Source organism: Chiroxiphia lanceolata, chromosome 8, assembly GCF_009829145.1.
Source record: "Chiroxiphia lanceolata isolate bChiLan1 chromosome 8, bChiLan1.pri, whole genome shotgun sequence".
Classification (NCBI taxonomy): Eukaryota; Metazoa; Chordata; class Aves; order Passeriformes; family Pipridae; genus Chiroxiphia; species Chiroxiphia lanceolata.
This window is the reverse complement of record NC_045644.1, coordinates 28,233,894-28,253,986: the sequence shown is the minus strand read 5'-3', so window position 1 is coordinate 28,253,986 and position 20,093 is coordinate 28,233,894. Positions and strand designations below refer to the sequence as shown.

The 20,093-nt window shown below is 44.7% G+C and overlaps 1 protein-coding gene across 1 annotated transcript; it reads left to right on the top strand.

Annotated features, from left to right (window-relative positions):
* Nucleotides 1–1,573: 1,573 nt before the first annotated feature.
* On the top strand, nt 1,574–18,393 carry SNCG (synuclein gamma). Its single transcript, XM_032694703.1, has 5 exons — nt 1,574–1,945; nt 6,986–7,027; nt 7,872–7,999; nt 16,295–16,378; nt 18,009–18,393. The coding sequence occupies exons 1-5, from the start codon at nt 1,825–1,827 to the stop codon at nt 18,036–18,038; spliced, it is 405 nt and encodes a 134-aa protein (XP_032550594.1). The 5' UTR covers nt 1,574–1,824; the 3' UTR covers nt 18,039–18,393.
* Nucleotides 18,394–20,093: the final 1,700 nt, after the last annotated feature.

Sequence of the window (20,093 nt, the reverse complement as noted above, 5' to 3'; positions counted from 1 at the left end):
TGAGAAAAGCCTTTTTTCACTTCTTCCTGCAACAATCTGCAACAGTGTGAGCTCCTATAATAATTGGTATGCTGTGCTGGCCTTCTTCTCAATCTTGCACTTTTTTTAATTAACAACTGATAAATTAGTTAGTGTGACAGAGATTTGGCTCCTCTACATTCAAATGGAAAATTTTTCTTCATTTATAAGTACGGAGACTTAATTGTAAGAAAAAAGATTAAGAAATCTATATATTACTTTCCAGATCAGCAGTTTTTCAGTTGTTTCAGTATAGGGTAAAAAAACCCACTCCCAAAAACTGCAGAACTATTCTTAGTTCCACAGTAAGAACTCTGTTTGTCTACATGTCTGCATGTACACACAGATATGCCATTTTTTATTCAGACCTTTTTCTTTTCTGTGTAGTCATTGCCCATCTGAGACTTCCAGGCTTAAAACTTGTGGCAGCAGTGGCTTACAGAGCACTGCACTTCATGACATTACTGTGTGCTACCCTCTCATAATGCAGCTCAGCCTCTGAATTTCATATTCTGTTTGCCTGGTGAGGAGAAGCAGCCAAAGCAGGTCAGGGTTTGGGCTCAGAGGATGAGGATTCATGGCTTCCGTAGTTTCACATATGGCACTATTAAAAATAAACTAATTAAAAATCACCTTGCTGCACCAGCAATTGCTTTCACAGGTGCTAGCACTGAATTTTGGTTTGCTATTGGGACAATAGCTGATTTGGGCCACTCAGCATCTACTTCAGAGAACAACTTAACTAGAGTTTAACTGCAAGCACATTAGGATATCCAGCTGTGATTAGTTATTGTGGGTTTGTATCTTTTCCTAGCAAGGCCTGGAGGCTGGATGGATCCTCTATGCAAGCTGTAAGATTTGCCCAGTCAGTTCTGTGCTGGGTGTGTTCCTGCCCCGCTGTGCTCTGCAGCACAGGCCTCTGACGTCGGCGTGAAACGTCGTCTGGCTGTGCGGCGGCAGAGCAGAGCTCTGTCTGCAGCAACTCAGAGAAACAAATAGGAAACAGGATTTCCCCCAACAGGCATCTGATTTTTCAGAAATGAACCGTTGTAATGGGATGTACAGCTGAGCAATTCCACAATTTATACTGAGAGCCTTCACACTTGACAAACATGGCAAGTGGGACCTCTAGCTCCCTTCACCAGAGCCACCAAGCTGTAGCTGGTTCCTTTTTCTCTCAGTATTTACTAGAAATAATGTTGTCGTTACCATTTTGTGCAGGGTGGGTTCTGGTAACTGCCAGACCACAGAACTTTGACCCTGTTTGTTTGCCACATGTGGTAGCAGCTTTATATGCCCTCCACCCTCTAGGGACCCATGAGAGCTGTTGTTTGGCTCCTGCTGCAGCCTCGGGAAGATGCCCTTTCAGGAACTCAGCTCTCCAGATAAACAGTCTCCCTCTTCACATGAGAGCATCCTTGAGTGAGAGCATTGCAGCATATTTTAAAAGCTCTATCTGTCTGGAAATTTTCCAGTCAGTCCCTTACCTACTGCTGTCGTTGTCTTCCTCTCCCCCTCCCTTCTTAAAGCTTCCCAAGCAGATCCATATCATTAATATTTCAGTATCAGCTGCACACAGGCATTGGCTACACTGCAGCACACTTCATCAATAAGAGCCAGCAAGGGCTGTGAGGTTTGCCACACTGCCTTCATCCAGCGGAGGAGCGAGAGCTAAGGCAGAGCCTGGCAGAGAAACAGAGTATCTGCCGAGGGTAAGGCTGCAGTTCGCAGTCCCAGCCTTGAGGTGCTTTTTGCTGCTGTCCCTCGTTCAGATCATCCCAGATAATACCTTAACAAGCAACAAGAATGGATGTCTTTAAGAAAGGTTTCTCCATCGCTAAAGAAGGTGTGGTGGCTGCTGCAGAAAAGACCAAGCAGGGAGTGACAGAGGCTGCGGAGAAGACTAAAGAAGGGGTAATGTATGTAGGTAAGAGAGAACTAGTTTGAATCTACATTTGAGCATGAACAGCTGCATAGATTGTCTCCGAGAAAGTCTGGGGAAATTATATTGTGTCTGGAGCTTGGGAATGAATAGCAAGGAGAGCTGGATAACATCCTCAGCTCTACACAGAGCTGCTTTGTAAACCTGGGGTGCCACAGCCTCCCCATGCCTCAGTTTCCCCAGCTGTAAATTAGACATAGAAACGATCACTACTATAGGGGAGGCAGAAGGAATGTAATGTTGAGGAGCAGATGCTCAGGTGTAAGGTTTCTGTTAGACCGGTCACTGATTGTTTGCAGGGTGAGTCAGACACTCTTCAAGCATCTGAGCCCTGCTGGTCTCCACCTCACCTCCACACTGAGACACGCTGAGGAGGTCCCTGAGAGGAGCCAGCAGTGTTAGTAAGAGGGGATTGCAGGATGCATCTGTTTCCCCACAAACAAACTGTTTTATCCTGAAATCCTTCTCTTGTTCACCAACCTATTTCGTTGCCCATGCACACACTAATCTTGCTTTACAAGAGACGCCCAAATTCCTTTTGCCCAAAGAATAGGATCTGGGAAACAGCACGCCTGATGTCCTGTCTTAGAGACCTCTCTCACAGTTAATGGGCTGTTTCAGAAACCTCTCCTTTCAAGGTCACCCTCGAAAACCACTATCTTCACTATCTAGCAAATGCAATTATATGGCTGGATGGTCAGATATTCGAGATAATACAAAATCTACAGAGTCTTAGGTTCCCAAGACTGATTACCTTGCTGCTGATTACTGTGTTTCACACAGCTTTTCATTTTTGCTAGATGTGGGAAAGAGGGTTTATTTTAGTTGGAAAGTTTATGTGCACGTTCTTCCTGCTATCATACTGCAACATCCACAGCTATACTTAGCTACTGTATTTAAAACAGCTCTATTGCAAATAGCTACAGACATATATTTGTACATTATAAATGAATATAAAATTTGTATGTAGCAGGTCTGGTAATGTCTTCATCCTGAATTTTTAAATACTTAACTATTGGCATGCTGGAAATGAATGGATGTAAAAGTTCACATTTCAATTTGAAGCTGACTCACAAGAAAAAAGGTAAGCAGCATCCCTATAAACAAACTAACGACAGTAACTGAAACACCAGCCAGTGAAATGTCACGTATGGATGTCACATTGTGGCATCACTACTGCTCCACCTGCTTCCAGATTTGAGTCATGTCAGGGTTATTCAGAGTTTTTATACACAATTCCTCACATCTCTGTTCAGTCACGTTGTACACCTCCATACTGTGACCTGCTTTTCAGGTACAGAGTCTCTTTATGAGATTCTAACCATTCAATAAAGTTTTCTCTAAGTCTAAAACTAAAAAGCCTTAAAACCTTAATCTCTGAATGAGGATCAAATAAGGATCAAGGTGAAAATTAAGTGCTTTCTCCTTTTTTTGGTTTGGTTTGGTTTGGTGGTATAGTGCCAGTTCCTGCCCTGCCATGCACTGCACAGGGCTTTGCCTTGGGCTGATTCAGTTCCTGTTGCACACTAGGGGAAGCTCAGCCCTTTGGGGAAAATTCAGTCTTTCACAGGCAGGAAAAGTCAAGGCCAGATGCTGATTAGCTCAGAAAATCAGGTTTTTTAATTACCGGGGAAGGTGGAGGCATGGTATATCTGTTAAAACTGGAATGTCGTTCATGCTGCCTTTTATCACTCTGTGCCATGTGAAGGGTAAATCGCAGACCTGAACTGTTCTTTCCCTGCTCCTTCCCTTGCAGAGCCCTATCTCAGCAGCTTCATCTAGAGCATTAGGTGACAAAACTTGAATTTTTGGATGCTAGGAGAAAACAATACTGCCTCAAACCTTGAGGGTCTTTTCAGAACATCAGGAAAGGGAGGAAAATCTCCATAGCCTAGGATGGATGAAGTGGATCCCTGACTTTTATTCAGGTTTGTGCTAACTCATTGTTGACTCTCCAAGGAGGATTCCAGGTGTCTGGGCACAACCCCCACATCTGGTGAGTCACTTGCTGCTGCCCAGGGGAAGAAAAACAATGCTCGTTCAGAGGCACCTGCCTGGAGCAAACAGTATCACTGGGGCACTGTGGCCAGCTTGTCCCTCCCTCTGGTCCAAGCAGGTTCAGCCTCCAGGAGCCATGGCAGAGAGGAGATGCCTCCTCCTGTGCTGGCACTGCAATGCGGTTCACAGCCGGGCCGGCCCGAGGTGCTGCCATCGCCGGGGCAGTCAGGGCGTGGGGTGCTCCTGCCCCTTCGTGTGGCTTCCTGAACAGACAGGATAGAGAAGAGGGACCATGAAAAGAGGAGAAATCCTGTAGCATGGGTCACCTTTGCACTTAGCAGAATCACAGACTGCTCTGCAACTTGTGACAGCCTCTGGGTACACCAAAGTGGCAGGGGATCCCTCACAGTTAGCAGGGATTCAGCAGTTGGTTCAATGGGCTGTCTTTTTTTGTTTGGTTTAAAAAGGGGGATAAATGATGCTGCAGTTAATGAATGAATTTAATGCAAAGCTGCATCAGAGTATTGAGTATAAGGTCATAAGTACTGTTTAATGCTATAATTCAGTAAGCCTCAACAAAGAAGGCACTTCTAGTTTTCCAGGAAGATTTTCGACTGTGTGTGTCGCAGAAAGCCCCAACGCACCAAGCTCTACTTAAACCAAGTGACTCCTGCAGGACTTAATGCCCATCATAATATCCCTTTCTACTCTAAACCTTCTCCCACCACCTCAGTCCCACCCTTGCCGTACCAAAGCTCTTACAGATGACTCACAGCACTCAGAAGAGGCAGGATGCATGAACTTTCAATTCTGTGTACAGAAGCTGCAGGCAAGGGCTAATGAGCGAAATGAGATTGAGCATCAGGTGATTGCTTTCTGATTCAACAGATGCGGGTTGCTGGCAGGAGCGTGCGCCGGAAGGTCAGGTTTCATGCGGTGCATAATGGATGTGAGCCTGAGTCATCGGGTGTGGCCGGGCCGGGAACGTGAGGCGAGCTCTCCCGGGCTGCAGCAGGGACTCTTCCCAATGACACTGCTTCTGTGGCAAAAGGGATTCGGATGTTTTTCTTCTGTCTGCAGCCCTCCTTTCTGGAACTGTTTTTGATCAGCAGATATAGTCTCCAACCACTCCCCTTCCCCCGTAAAAGAATTGAGCCCCGATAGTCACCTTAAAAGTCTGGTAAAAAATATATAGAAGACAGAAGTCTCACTGAGGGTGTTTACTGCACAACTGAAACACATGGAAGGCTAGTACAGCAAATCATCTACTTTGCTTACCTATCAACTGTTCTTTGACCAAAAAACAACAAAGAAGGGCTATGCTTGAACATCTGTGTCTGACATGAGACCATCTTGTGTGTCAGATTAGTACTGTGGCAGTGTTTCATAGGAGAAGCACTGGGAGGGAAACCAGAGCACAATGGTGTCTGAAACGAACAGTGTGTGTTTGGCCCACTCAGGAGCTCACACTCATGGCTTGAGACTTGCACTTGCTCTGCTTGCTGCTGTGCTTTTGCTCACATTTGTGTATCACGGGCATCATTATTAAATCCAGCTCACAGCAGTGCACATGTATCACGTGCACCACTAGGAACTGCAGTTTACAGCACTAACGAGTATAATAAAGTACAAATATTTCATCTCCAGTTTTAACACAGTTCAGGAGGGTGGAGTGAAATGTTGAGGGCATATTGTAGTAGAACAGTTTTGTTCTGCCCCGGGCGACAATTACAACCACCAAAATAAGTTAACAATCGAGACTAACATCCAATAATACGTAACATGTGTCAGGCAGAACAGAGCTGGGCTGGATCTGTTGTTATCAGGGCACTGCACCTGTTTCACTTCTCAGGCTGCTAATGAGAACGAGATGTGGTTTGTAGCTGGTTTCTCCCACCGCACCCGTGGATGCTGCACTTCCATGGAGTCAAAGATCTGCCTGGTTCTCTATTTTTATCATTTTGATGGTTGGCCATAGAAATCCTTTTGCTGTATCAGTATGGGAAATTTGAAGAGAGCCTGTTTAGGTGCAGATAATTTACAAAATACAGTAAAGTGAGACCAGTGGAATGTTTTGGCATGTGTTCTTTTAAATTGTAACAGCGATAAATTTGATCCTTTATTTTTTCAATGTGTAAAGCACGTAGTTACTGTGGGGGCTGCCCATCTACCATATGATTTAGCTTATCTGCTGCAGTAAAAAGGTAGAAGGGATATATAGCTGGTCACTTGAAACGTGGAGGAAAATCACAGAGATTAATTATTCCTTAGGGGTATTTGTGTTGCAAACTGAATGCCTTCACATCCTGTTAGCTTTTCTGCCTTGAGAACAGCGAGATAAATTACAATGTAAGTATACATATGGTGTACTTTCATAATTTGAGATAAAACCATCTGCATTCTGTGTATCGCTGTGAGCAGGCACTTACAGCCTAGGCTGAGGCACCAAAATGGGAATCTAGTTAGTAGGTATGTAGTAGGTGGGTGGTTGTTCTGTAAATTCAGCTTTAAGATTCTCAAGTCTTTACTTGTGATATAGAATTAGATTTTAAATGACTATTGCAACCAAGGATTCTGCTGAAAGGCAGGAGAGAGTCACAGATGTGACTCCTTGTCTTGCAAGACTGAAGTAGGTGAGATTTTACCAGGTGATTTAATATACAGTCATTTTTACAATTAGCTTAACATTGATTTACCACTATTTAACTGTTCTTTTAATTTTGGAAATATTCCAGGGACAATTTTTCATAGTTCAGCATGACATAGTCAAAATTTTTCAGGTCTAGACATCTCCAGAGAATTTGTTGTTGAAGTTCTCCAACTCTCAGCACAAAGGTACTTATTGACTTTATTGGGGAGGGAAGCTGGTCCCCTTTTCTGGCTCTACAAATGGCTTGTGTCTGAGCAGGAGGTACCAGCAGCACTATAGCTCCCTACTGCACTTTGTAAGAACAAAAAGCGGTATGTGTCCAGAAATGACAGGTTTCTTAGCCAGGTAGCACTGATGGACTGTGTTTCCTTTCACAGGCACCAAAACCAAGGAAGGCGTGGTGCAAAGTGTGACCTCAGGTAAGAGCACAGCCCTGAGAGAGATGTGGGAATCTGTGGTGGTTTGCCAAATGGGAGGTCTGTGGGGGACACCACTGATACGTGTGACCTTCCAGGTGATGAATGGAGGATGCTTGCCAGGAGCAATGGTTCAGGGTTTGGCATTTGCAGTGCACACAGATGGGAGAAAATATTTGATCAGTAGAGCGGGTCAAAAAATCTAATGAAGGTTACTTGGCAGACTGGGATGATTCACAGCAATTTAGACATTTCACAATGTCAAGTGTGCTGCCCAGCATGCAGAGAGGATTTGCTTGCATCAGTTCCTGTCGGGCCAAAACTGTGGTCTTTGGGAGACTCCTGTCAGGCAGTCACAGAATCAAGAACCCAGAGGGTTCCTTCTAGGACCCAAGCTCCAAGGCAGAGCAGCCATGTGGACTACCTTGAAGGGAGATAAATGGATCCTTTCCCTGGAGAATTTCATAATGATTATTTTTTTTCTACCCAGGAGTATTAAATCAAACAGAAGGTACCCAGAAAGAGGTCATGCACAGTCTACAATGCAAAATACCTTATTTGCACTATTGTCTCTTAGTATTTGACAGTGAATTTTTCATTCTGCAGTTTCCCACAATGACTGATAGGCTGCAGTGCTGCTCTCTGAACAGCATTTTGAGTCAGACAAAAACCCTCACATACATAATGTAAATTCAGACGTGATCTCATCTAAAAAAATCCAAACAAGGACTACACGAGGGCCAATTTCTTCTTTTACCTCAGTACATTCATGTTATTGTCCCAGGGAATTTTGCAGCCTTTTGGCAGTGTCTAGCTCACTGACTTTCTGCTTTTCTTAAACCCCCAGTTGCTGAGAAGACCAAAGAGCAGGCCAATGTGGTGGGAGAGGCTGTAGTAGCCAGCGTGAATACAGTGGCAAACAAAACTGTAGAAGGAGCAGAGACCATCGCAGCCACCACAGGAGTTGTAAAAAAGGTATGTTTGTTTCTTCAGTGGTGTGCAGGATGGAAGAGTCACCTTTGGATTTCACTTAAAATACCTTCAAACATTTACAGGTGATGGTTTTACTTATGTAGTGAAAGGTTTGCAGCAATATCTGCTTTTGTATAACATTTAATATTATCCTATAATGCGTAATATAGTCACAGAATCATTTAGTTTGGAAGGGACTACTTGAGATCATCTAGTCCAACCTCCTTAAGGTCAATGAGAGAGGACTCTGTTCAACTGAATTTTGAATATCTCCACAGATGGAGACTCCTCAACATCCCTGAACAACCAGTGCCAGTGTTTGACCACCCTCACAGGAAGAGAGAGAAGTGTTTTCCTCTGTTCAGATGGACACTTTAATCAATTTGTGCCCATTGCCTCTTGTCCCATCAGTGGGCACTGCTGGCAAGAGTCTTTCATTTTTCCCCAGAAACTTGACCAGAAATATGGCTGGGCTGCAGTGAGCACCTGGATGGAGTCAGAGCTCTGGGATGTGCAGGGTGTGAAGGCATGGGAGCTCAGCACTTGCCCTCACGCCTGTGCATGCTGGTGGGATACACAGCCTCCGCCCCGGCAGCTCCGGGGGCAGCAGAGGGCAGCAGCAATTCAGGCACAGCCCGGTCCGGGCAGAGAGCCTGACCCTGCTGCTCTGCTTCCTGCTGGTTTTGGCAACATCCAAGCACTTATTGATAAAGGCCGTGTGATCCAAATTGTGCACGGATTAAGCCAGATTCAGACAAGGCATCTTCTGTCCTTCAGCTTAATTTGGCAAGCTGAACTGCTTCAAGTGAGGGGATTAAGGGGCATGTGAAGGAGCAGAACAGTTCCCTAGATGAAGGTGGTATTGACCATTACAGAAGATGCTTTCCCCGGGTGGTAACAAACAGCAACCATTTGTACAGCACGAGGCTAATACTTGGCAGCTCTTTGGTAAGCCCAGCTCTTTCCCCTCTTCAGAGGGCTGTGATCACTGCTGTTGACAGCCACATGAGCTAGATGAGTCACAACAAACCCAAACCCTGAATCAAAGCAAAGCCAGGCTGGCCAAAATTGTTTTAATTGTTCAGATAGTTGGCTGATTAATTTCCTGAACTGCGCGTAAACACATTGTGATGTGAAACAAAACTTCTACACAGCGTATAAATCCTGGGAGAATAGCCTAACAAAAGAGGGGAACAGCAGCTACGAGTGACGCAAAATGTCCTCCTGCAAGCATGTGAAAAGGGCAGATACAGGAGTTCTGCTAAGCCCTTGGGATAAAATTAATCTCTATTCCCGTAGCGTTTGGGCTGTAGGAGCAAACAGTGATTCCTAATTCCATGGGGCCAGAATACCCCCTTCAACCTTTCAGCTGACCTGGTGCAGGGTGATTGACCCAAAAGAGTGAGGAATTTGCTGACAGTAGGAATCCATCCTGCAGGTATTGGACTGTCTTCCCTCTAGCAAGGACTGAGCAGCAGCAATCTTGTTCCCCTTTCCTCTGAAGTGAGAGCCCCACCTCAAAGACTGACAACTACAGTTTACAGCTGATTTCAGAGTTCAAATCAGTCAACGTTATCTGTTTCCATCTTTGTGAACGTAGTCCCTCAGAAAATCAGTGATTCCTTCACCCTAGTAGAGGTTCTGGCTTATGCAGACTGCAGGCAATATACAGAGCTGTGAGGTTTTGGAGGGTTAAAGCATTAAGCATCTGAACTATCATTTTGGCATCTTCCATTGATTGGAGTGCTGATCTGACTGCTTAGAGTTAAAATGCAGATCATTCAAGAAATAAAAAGTTAAGATGTGTCACATGCCAAAGGGCAGACTAAATGGAACCAGGAGACTGCTTTGGACTTAGCATCGTGGTGTCATGTCAAACAGCAGAGGTGGGCAGCAGAATAAAAACAGGATGAGAAAAACAGGACAAAGTCACAGGAGAAAGGAATTCAGGAAAAAATGGTTGTTTCTTTGAAAGAGGGGTCATCTATTCTACTGGTTTAGCTCAGCTTAGGAGTGCAAATCTTTTATTCATGCTCACTCACCATACTTTATCATAGAGCTAGACGCAGAAGATTGAGCTCTGTGAGCAGACCGAGCACCTCCCAGCTGCTGATGGGTAATTGCCTTGGAGCCAAAGCTGCTCCTGAGGGAGGGCCCTGAAAGGAATATAAGGAGTTGTGCTGGGCTCTTGGGCACCGGCTGCTTTTTCTCCAGATCTGCTCCTCTTGTGCTGCACAGTTTGCTAATGGAAATACATCCAGAGTCTGCCAAGAGCAGCACCAGGCACTATAATGCCTATGGGAGACCCACTGAAGATACACTAAGAGTGATAAGTTAAAGCTTTTAGATATTTAAGCAGTGAATACATACTGTTATCATCTTGCAATCCTGGAGTCATACACAAGCCTTTCAGCCCCTGAAGTTTGAGGGAGCTGTTATACCCAGTGCTGAGACTTCTTTGTGTTCTGTCCTGTCCTCCTCTTTTCTAATTGCACAGAGCAGTTGCTAATGCCTTATTTCGGTTTTCAGCTGTCTCCAGTGTTGTTCAAAGCACCAGGGATCTGTGTGAATGCCTGGCACTGAGCAGTGCAGGAGGGTGACTCGGGTCTGGGGGAGGCAAGTGGCCTAGGAGACATGTCTCCAGCTGAGCTTTCCCACTATTAATATCAATTATGGAGAGCTTGTTGACATTTAATCCGTGCATTTGACAGCTGGCATGGGCGGCAGGAGAGGGGAACTCTGAGGATTCCGAGTTAAGTTTTGCTCATGACAGCAGCCATGGGTTGGTTCAGTTCTGTGGGTGTATCACATGGTAACTTGGGTCATGGGAAAGAATTCAGCCTGCTGTTGGATCATGGCAGGCACTGAAATGTGCACACCCATGGGGCAGTTGGCAACCTGCTGCTCCTTGCTGTCCTTGGTGGGAGCACTCAGAGCCATTCATAAGGAAATGAGGCTGGAGTAACTCTATGCCTATGGAGGGGTGCCAAGTACCAGATGAGAACAACCTTGCGTAGTGTTGGCATTGCCTGACAGGGCTTTGGCACTGGCCTGGTCACTGCTCACTGAGTACAGGAAAGTATTGACTGATTTGGGGGAGTTTTTAAGTATTAACTAAAAAATATGTAAGTTAAGAGATTATAAACTCGCTACAATTTTCCTGATCCACAAAGGAATGAAACCCATCACTTATGTGTTCTCTCTGTGGCTCTGCACCCATCCCCATCCCTGGGGTGGACATTAAGAGATTCCAGTGAGATAACCACCCACTACATATCCCTGTCTTAGGAGAGGATTAATTCTTCGTCTGCATGACGCAGCACAGAGCTTGCTGCAATGCAGACACCACGTGGCTGGGAACGAGGGCACGTAAATACACACGCTCACAAAATGTCCTTCAGGGAATGGAACAATTTCCCCAGTATGATGCTTCCCTACACCCTCCACCTAGATCTTCCCCTTAGATCTATTTGTCCTGTCAGTTTTTATGATTTAGCTGTCAGCTCATGACTCTGTCACTTTGAATTGGGTTTGATCCTTTTTTTGTTTCGCTCCATTAATTATTGGAGCAGTTGTCAGTTATGTGCATCCGCTGGGTGCGTTCGCTGGATCGCAGCGTTTCCCTGTGCGCCTGATCTCCTGTGCATGAGCCGCACCCAGGCCGGGGCTCATCGCTTTCATAACAGCTGCACACTCTGGAGGTGAACGTTCGTGGTCTTGATTCTGCTCACTCACACCCTGCAACACCACCGAGGCCAAGGCAGTCGCACCGAAGGAATTGGAAGCAGAAACTGAGTGACCTCCCCGTTCAAGTTAGTCTGGGCAGGGCAAGCGCCACTAGGAGAGAGCAACCAAGGGCATTTGAGAGGCCAAGGAGGGCACAGCTGCTGAGCAAGAGGAGCAGGGAAATCAGCAGCTAAACTACCTTACAATTAAGTAGAATAAATAGTTGCAACTCCTCCCCTTGGCATTCAAGCTTCTCTGTACTTGGCTGATGCAGTGATGCATCCCAGTAGTATCCGTCGTATCCGTCCACCTCTGATGGAGCAAGGGAGACTGCAAAAGCAGTGTGGAACAGGGTATTCTGCCTACAGGCACTTATTTTGTGCTTCGTTCTCAGTCTCATTAGTGCATCCAGGCATACATTTTCTCATGAAAAATAGCTGAGTTAGTAGCACTGGTGAAGCCTTAAAGTCTGCAAGACCATGTGTTTGCTTCACCACAACAATCCTGTAGGTTACATTGTTAAATATGTATTATTTCTATAAGCAGTCCCAGGAAAGCGTGAGAGTCTGGCTGTGAGCTGGATGAAAACAAAGCCACTGCAAGATTCCATCTGGATTTGCAGGGTAGGACAGGGCTCCTATGTGCCCATCTGTCTGTCCTGTTGGTAGGTCCCCTCACTTTAGGCACGAGTTGACCTCTTAGAGCTGTCAGCATCACTCCAAGCACGTTCAGCCTGAAACCTATACAGCACAGCCTGTCCATAGGACCTGTCAGGTTGCCTGAGGATTTACGAGGGAGTGGAGTGGGGATACTGCCAAGTACTGTTGTGTTTGCTCCAATGCCCAAGGTCAAGAGCACTACAGGAGGCTGAACCTCTCTGCCTTATGCAATTGATGTCCCATTGGGGGTTGTTAAATTTGTAGCAGATGAGACTGCCACTGAACCTCTCTGGCTTTACAGCCTAATAATAATAATAACAATAATAATGAACTCTTGCTCACCACTGAATTTTTTGAGATTCTAGTGAGTCATATGCCAGCATCCAATATTGGATTGCTTTCTCTGTTATATAAGGAAGATAATACTAAAAAGGTTGGTTTTGTCTGAATTTTTGGGAAAAGCAAAAAAGCCCCACGGGCTTATAACATAATATAGATAAAAATATAAATTCCATTTTGTATATGGACTCAGAACATACAACTCAGTTGCTAAGCTGGAAAAGGGAATTTTGTAGAACCTGGGGGGGGAAAGAAATCTGAGAAATCAAATTATAATTAATTATTTTTCAATATTTCTGGGGTTTCAAATCAGTTTAAAAAAATATTAGAGTATCTGAACCCAAGTGCCTATAGTGTAGTCTATTTAAGATCTCAACATTACACAGAAATATCTTTATAAATGGCAGATCCTAATTTGTCGAGTTTTTCATTTGTGATAGCTGAATATGTACCTATGTTTCATACCTTATTGAAATATTGTTTTTTATATATATAAATCTTCTATAGTGTATTTATTTTATATGGGAATGTATTTTTTTATTCATAAAATATTTAAAAACTTGTATGATATTCCTTTAAGAAATTCTAAGGTCTTGTGTTTCACGTAACAATTATGTTAAAGTCCTTAATTCTTCTCTCTTCACTAGCAAAAAAGATTCAATTTCTCCCCCAAAAATAGAAGAAAACAGCCCATAGCAAACTGATTTTTTTTTCATTTAAAATAGTTATTCTAAGGCAACCCATGACTTCTGAGGGGACAAAATCTGGTTTCACTTCAAGAGCAGGAGGACCATTACTAATTGCTTCATGGTTTCAACATGCCCCTCCCTTAGAAAATCTTGTCCCTTTTAATGAGCAGATGAACAGTGAAAGGAATGGCAAAACTCTTGCTGTTCCCCAGAGAAGCTGGATTTTCACCTTTGCTTTCTTGCCCAGCATTGTGCTGTGGGTCAGTGTTATAGCTGGAGCTCATACCCGGGGATCTCTGGCTCTTCATCCAAAGTGAAGACTCTTCCATCACGTGGTCCTCCTCTGTTTTCCTGAGCAATTACTGCAATCCTCAGCCAGCTAACACCCAGCTGAAGAATGCAGCCCTTCCTCGTCTCAGGATCACTATTCTGGGCATGGTGGGAAGCGCGTGAGAAAAAGGCTGTGAGGCGACATCCCTAACACAGCCTGACACCTCTTCATCCTGCAATTGTGCTGGTTCCTCCACCAAAGTTTAGAAATACTATCCAGAAACATGGTTGCTTCCCTTTCTAAAAACAGATGGTTGATTTTTATTCTTCTGGAGCAGAGTCTTGGCAAGGAGAGCACAATTTAAGGGATATAACAAGCAGCACAATAGCTGAACAGGGATTCTTAAGCCCATTCGTTGCTCTTGGATGCAGTGTCCTGAGGGTGGTCCTGAGGAAGGTATCCCTTTTCCATGACTCTTTCCACATCTACCACAGCTGAGCTCCATGCCCACAGGAGCAGGAGGTGGTTGTACCCTGTAGAAAGACAGAGTGCATCTCACTTGTCCTTGTGTTCTGTGAGCTGTCCTCCAGTGTTCCCAGCGCAGCTCAGCACCTTCGGCAGTTGCCTTTGATTGACCTTCACGATTTCACACAGCAGCTGGTAACTCCACCTGTAAAACACCTACGAGACACCTGCTGTTGCAGCTACTGTGAGCAGCTTGCGTTGCAGATTTCTTTCCTTTCCACCTAACAGCCAAAAAACCTGCTTGTAAAGCTTGAAAATACAATTTGAGGCTATTTTTACCCGCTTTGGCCTAACGTGTGCTGTTGAGTTATAAGGCGTAGTCCTTTTTATATGAAATCTTTTCAAGCCACAGGCTGGATCCTGAGGCTGGATGAGCCTCCATAAATTCAGAGTAGTGAGCTGTTTGCTGACTGCAGGGGAGTTGCATTTCTGAAAGGCTGTGGCTGAGTGGCTCCATCAGAGCAGTGGCCTCTCCACAACAACCATGGTCCCTGCTGTGCTGGGAGAAACTGTCTTCCATGATGTGCACAATTTGATGTCATTAAGTTACCTGGGCTTACTTAAAACAGCTCAGGCCAACAATGCAGTGCAAATTAAGGGTGTGTTCCTTAGGAAAAGGTGGTCACTCTGTGCTTCTCATCTGGAGACACCCCAGTGTGTGGTGCTCTCCATAAAAAAACTAATCAACTCTAGTCTCAGCAGGGAGACGAAGGCAATGCCTGCAGCTGTGATAGACATCAGTACTGGGCTGCAGCTCATATTTTGGCTGTTTTCTGGTTTTAGTGGATTGATGCCATGGTAGCTTACATGGAGGACAGGAAGCCTATAGGTAGGACAAGCAGGTTGCAGTGCTTCCATCTCCTGGCTCCCCTTCCTGCCACAAATGGACCTGAAGTCCAATTTCCAGCTTAAATTTTCATGGACTCTACCTTATATCTATATAACTCTGTGTATTTTTCCCTTTTTATTTTGTAGGCACTCTTCTTCCATAATTCAGTCCCAAGAACAGCAGGAGTGCTCTCCTACTGAACACTTATGACTGAACAGGAAAATGAGGACACATGTCAAAATTAAGAGTGGAGTTCCCCAAACACATGGGAGCATGAAGTTCTGTTTACAGGGGGCTTGGCAGGGACATTTGATCTATACTGCATCAACAGCAGCACCAGGGAAAGTGGTGGCCCTGTGTTTCAAAATGTTAAAATTCAAATGATAACTGTCCACCATGCAAAATTGACTTTCCCTTTACGTAATACATGTGTCTCTGGTTCCCTCTGTGTTAGCCCTGACTTCACCTGGGAAAGGAGTAATTCAGGGAAACTGCTGGGCATGTGTGCTCAAAGGGAACAGAGAAGCTTAGTAATTTTGAGTTGCCTGGTTATTTGGGGCTGGGCTATAGAAGTCCTGCTACTTCTGCTTCCTCCTGCTCTCACTGACTGATTCCACACAGGGGCATTTGTTCTTTCTGTCCAGTACGGTCAGGGTTTTGTCTTCTCTGGTCAAATTGTACCTAAAGTAACTGCCTGGTAATAAAACCTTTTCTCTTCCTTTTGGGCTAGAAAGGAAGCTGAAAGATGCAAAAGGCAAGTAGCTAAAAGAGCCAAAAATGCTTATGTAAATACTTGAACTCAAACACAAAACCTTTGATAATGACACTTTATCTGAAGCATGACATTAACACCACCACAGTACTGCTGTATCGTAAATTAGTTTTAGTCTATGCAATAAGTGCTTAGGGTAAGTAAGATAATGTGGGGAAAGGCTTGGTGTAGTCTTACTGTAGGTAAATTTATTTGTTCCTCCCAAATTTCTTCACGCTGAAAGAGTCTCAGTAACAGAAAAAGAACTGATTTTCTGTATGAAGAAGCCCCTAAACCAGGTGGTAGGAAAATGAATTGCTTTTTCCCAGATATCTGCTCCAACGAGGTGCACAACAAAAGTGGATTTCAAGCATATTAAAGCTGGTGTTTTGTTTGGGTGTGTAATGCTCAATCACTGTCGCACAGTCTGCTCGAATGGTCTGTCTGACATTAGGGCAATGACTCTGCATGTGGCAGCAAGGACAAACGTCTTGCTTGTGACTTGGCAGGAGGACCTGGCAGCGCCGCAGCCGCCGGAGCAGCCCCGGGTGGCCGGAGAGGGGGCCCCGGCGCCAGGCACAGGCGGTGCAGAGGTAAGGGGGTGCCAGGGCCCTGCCTGCCACGGCCCTCGCGTTCTGGGGGCCACACACGGGCTCTTTCTGGGTTGTTGCTTCCCCCCCTCCCCGGGAGAATTCCCCTTTGCACCCTGTGGTTGTAGATCTGCCATGTGAGGTTTCCTCAGTATTCCCACTTTCCTGAGTTATTTGACAAAAACCTGAGTGCATCAGTTCTCGCTTTTGCCAATTCCTTTCTTTTGGGACCAACTATTTTCTGTTAGTGACAGACTGGACTGAGTGTAAACTGCTGTCTGGTGTGGGTTGATTTTGTGGGTGCTGTGAGAAATAAAAACCCAGTCGGGCAATTTCCAATCAGAATTTATTATATGATAAAAGCAAATTCAGCGCTGAGTGATCAGGGAAGGGGTTCAACAACTCCCAACGCCTGTCACACCCAAAGACAGTTGTTCTACATTTATTTCCAGCTACTACATGAATATTCATTATACGTAAGTATAAACATTACACATTGTTAGGTACATGAGTATAAACATTATTTCTTAACAAGAATGTTATCTATAAGCATAATATATTGTTAAATCAGACATTCAGCAGATGTTTGCTTGTTACCTATAAATTTTAAGAAAGGTGCTATTATCTAGCTAACTAAACAAAATTCTCTCACTATAAATCCTACACAAGGTAAAAGGGAGGTAACTTGTTTTATCTCTTTATAGGGGCCCAATTAAGTTTTACGATTTGTTTTTTCTTTTCTCTCTCCAGATCATATTGACCTTACACTGTTTTCTCTTAATTAGCCCAAATCATTTTCTCAGTTTATCACAGTGCACATATAATAGTTAATGCTTTCTTTTAGTGTTGTCATCACATGAAACAGCTTTTTCCTGGTTGCAGCCATGCTTAAGAAGAGCTTTAGATAAAAAGTTAGATTTTTCTATAGATTTTTCTACATTTAAATTAGCTCTTTTAATTTTTGATCTGTTCTACCTGCAATGTCCTTTTGAAGCCCTGGGTCAAATGTCAGTCTTTGGGCCACTTTCAGCTCTTGAACAAGAATAACATTGTCCAACAAAGATGCTTTAAAGGGGCAAATGCTTCTCACACAGTATTTCCTTTATGGTTTTAGTCCTAAGGCCTTTGTCTGCCCACTCCACAGGTACTGCATGCACCCAAACCCCACATTTTTCAGCTTTTCCAAAGCTCAGACTGTTTTCATGGTCTCAGCTTGCACCTACCACTCTCTGCTAGCCATCACCCCTGCTTGCTGCCAGTCCCCAAAATGAGCCCCACTAATGTGACTGACTCCATGGCTGCACCAGGGCTCATGTCAGGCTGCAGGAGCAGACCCAGCAGCAGAAAGCAGGACACTCCTGCTGGTGGCAGCCCGGCCCCACATTAGCTCAACTTCCACCATCTGTGAACTCACACCCTCATTTTCCCTGGAGGTCAGTGGGAGTGTGTCTGTTTTCCAGAAGGAATGGGTATTTCAGTTATTTTCTGCACCACTTATGGTCCTCATTGTTTTGCAGCTGTTTATGATTTTTTTTGTGTGGTGACTATTAGCATTGATTTTTCTCTTAATTTTATTTATATATGTTTTCCACTGGAAATATTTAACTGTTTTCTCGTCTCTCTCCTCTCACAGGGTGAAATTGAAGGCGATCCATCAAGTTAGGGAATCCTGGGTCAAAAGAGACCATTCCAAGAGCATACATGGAAATATTAGCTGACTACAACAGGAAAATCCCACTGTCCGTAGACTAACTACATTCAGCTCTGTAGTCTTTCACTTGCCTCAGAAAGAGCTGTACAATATATGTAAGCCAGACTCCTCTGATTGTAAGTAAAGTGCAGGTGTGTACCGGGGGGTCTGTCCTTCCCCACCTCCCTCCTGGCTTTCCGACCCACTTGCTTTGCATCTTTTGGTTGGACTCACTGGTCTGTGTCTCACATCCATCTGCACTGGCACTTGGGATCTCTAGGTATCGTGGAAATATTTTTTTTTAACTAATAAAAAAGTGTTTGAACACCTTTTTTGTTTTGTCAGTTTTATTTGCACGTTTTAGATGTGGATGCTTCCAAACAGATGCACTCTTCCTGTAAAAGTGCAGTATCAAAACACAAGGATCTCAAAACTATAAGGGCCTTAAAAAGGTGGAGAATTGTGAAAAATTGTATTTCTGAAGTCAATTTATTCTGCTTACTACAGAGCTTTAAAACTCTATGCTGACATCTGGGTGCAACAAGCTGCTGGAAGGTGATGGGTACCAGCTGACCTGTGAGATCAGAACTGCATTACTGCTGGCAGGGGCAGGGAGGCTGTGAAATGCATCAGTGTGAGAGCAGCTACCAAAGGAAAATTTACTGGTGCACCACAAACACAGGGCTGGTATCTGTTACAGCAGTTTGCAGGTTAAGCTACGGAGTGAGAGCAGCAGAGACTTTCCACGTTAAAGATGTAGAGAACAGGAAAATGTTGCTACAAAGCTCATTGCTGTAAATCATGAGGATGAGTTTAAAGCACATCAGTAGGTATGGGTCTAAAAGTGGGTTCTTTTATTTACCTACAGATAGAACACCCACGAATCCAGGAGAAGACAGTGTAACTGTAGAGATTTAAACTGCTTCAAAATCAGATCATTACTCCTCATTAAGCTGCATAATGATGATGACTGTGGAAGATATTACAGGAGAGACTTGCTGGAGTATGGAAGGATCTGGCAAGTGTGCTAGCAGCCTCTCTCATGCATTAATACATGTAAGGCATTGCATTGCAGAGAACACAGGATTTCCATCCGGGGTGGTGTTTGATCTCAACACTGAAAGCGAACAGAAGAGCCCTAGCAGAGGTAACAAGACCCCTCAAAGGAAACTACATCTGATATGTGTATGCTCTTTTCTGATGTCCTGCAAAACATCTGCCAACTAAACAGAATAACCAAAACTGAGGCCAAGGTAAGAGGGCTTAAAGAGATATTCATGCCGAACAGCAGGAGGCTGGAGTCTATTGTTAGTGCTCGCTGGAGAGAGATAGAAAAAGGAAAAGCCCTTTGCTCCAAAGCTTTGCTTTATGGGGTACAAAAAAAAAGTGTTTTACCAACCAGGGGGAAAAAGGAGGTGAGTGCCTTCACCAGCTACAGCATGTGTGGGGAGCAGGAGTGGGTAGCAGCTGGGCTGGGCTGTAGCTCAAAGGAGGAGTAAGCTGCTCCCCAAATGCCCATCTCTCAAGCAGGCTCCACCTCTGGTTCCAAGGGCTTAAACCAGGAGAGACCAATAATTGCTGAGCTTAGAGGGCTCGGACACTGCTCTGCCCTACTGAGCTCCATAGCTGCTTGGGAGTGTGTGAGCACTGCCCTGTGCCTGGGCTGGACAGGCACTTCCCTGCAGCAGCCCCTTCCCAGGCCTGGTCTAGTCCTTTTGCAGTCAGAGCAAAGAGGAGTGTTTATGCACCTTGCACAGGCAATCACAAGTCTTGAAGACAGAGACAAGGACATGCAGTCTCCTCCCACGAGTACCCTGCAAAAGTGAGTGGGAACAGAGTAGTGCTGTGCCCATGCAATGGCTCAGTGAGCCTCTATTTCCTTCCCTTCCCCAGACCAGCTGTCACCCAGCCAGGGGGAGCAGATGTACCAGACTGAGCCTGTCAGAGGTGAAACAAAGGTGAACACTTGTTTATTCTGAGGCAGAAGGGTCTGTGATAAAAGAGACAAAAGATTATGTATTAATTATT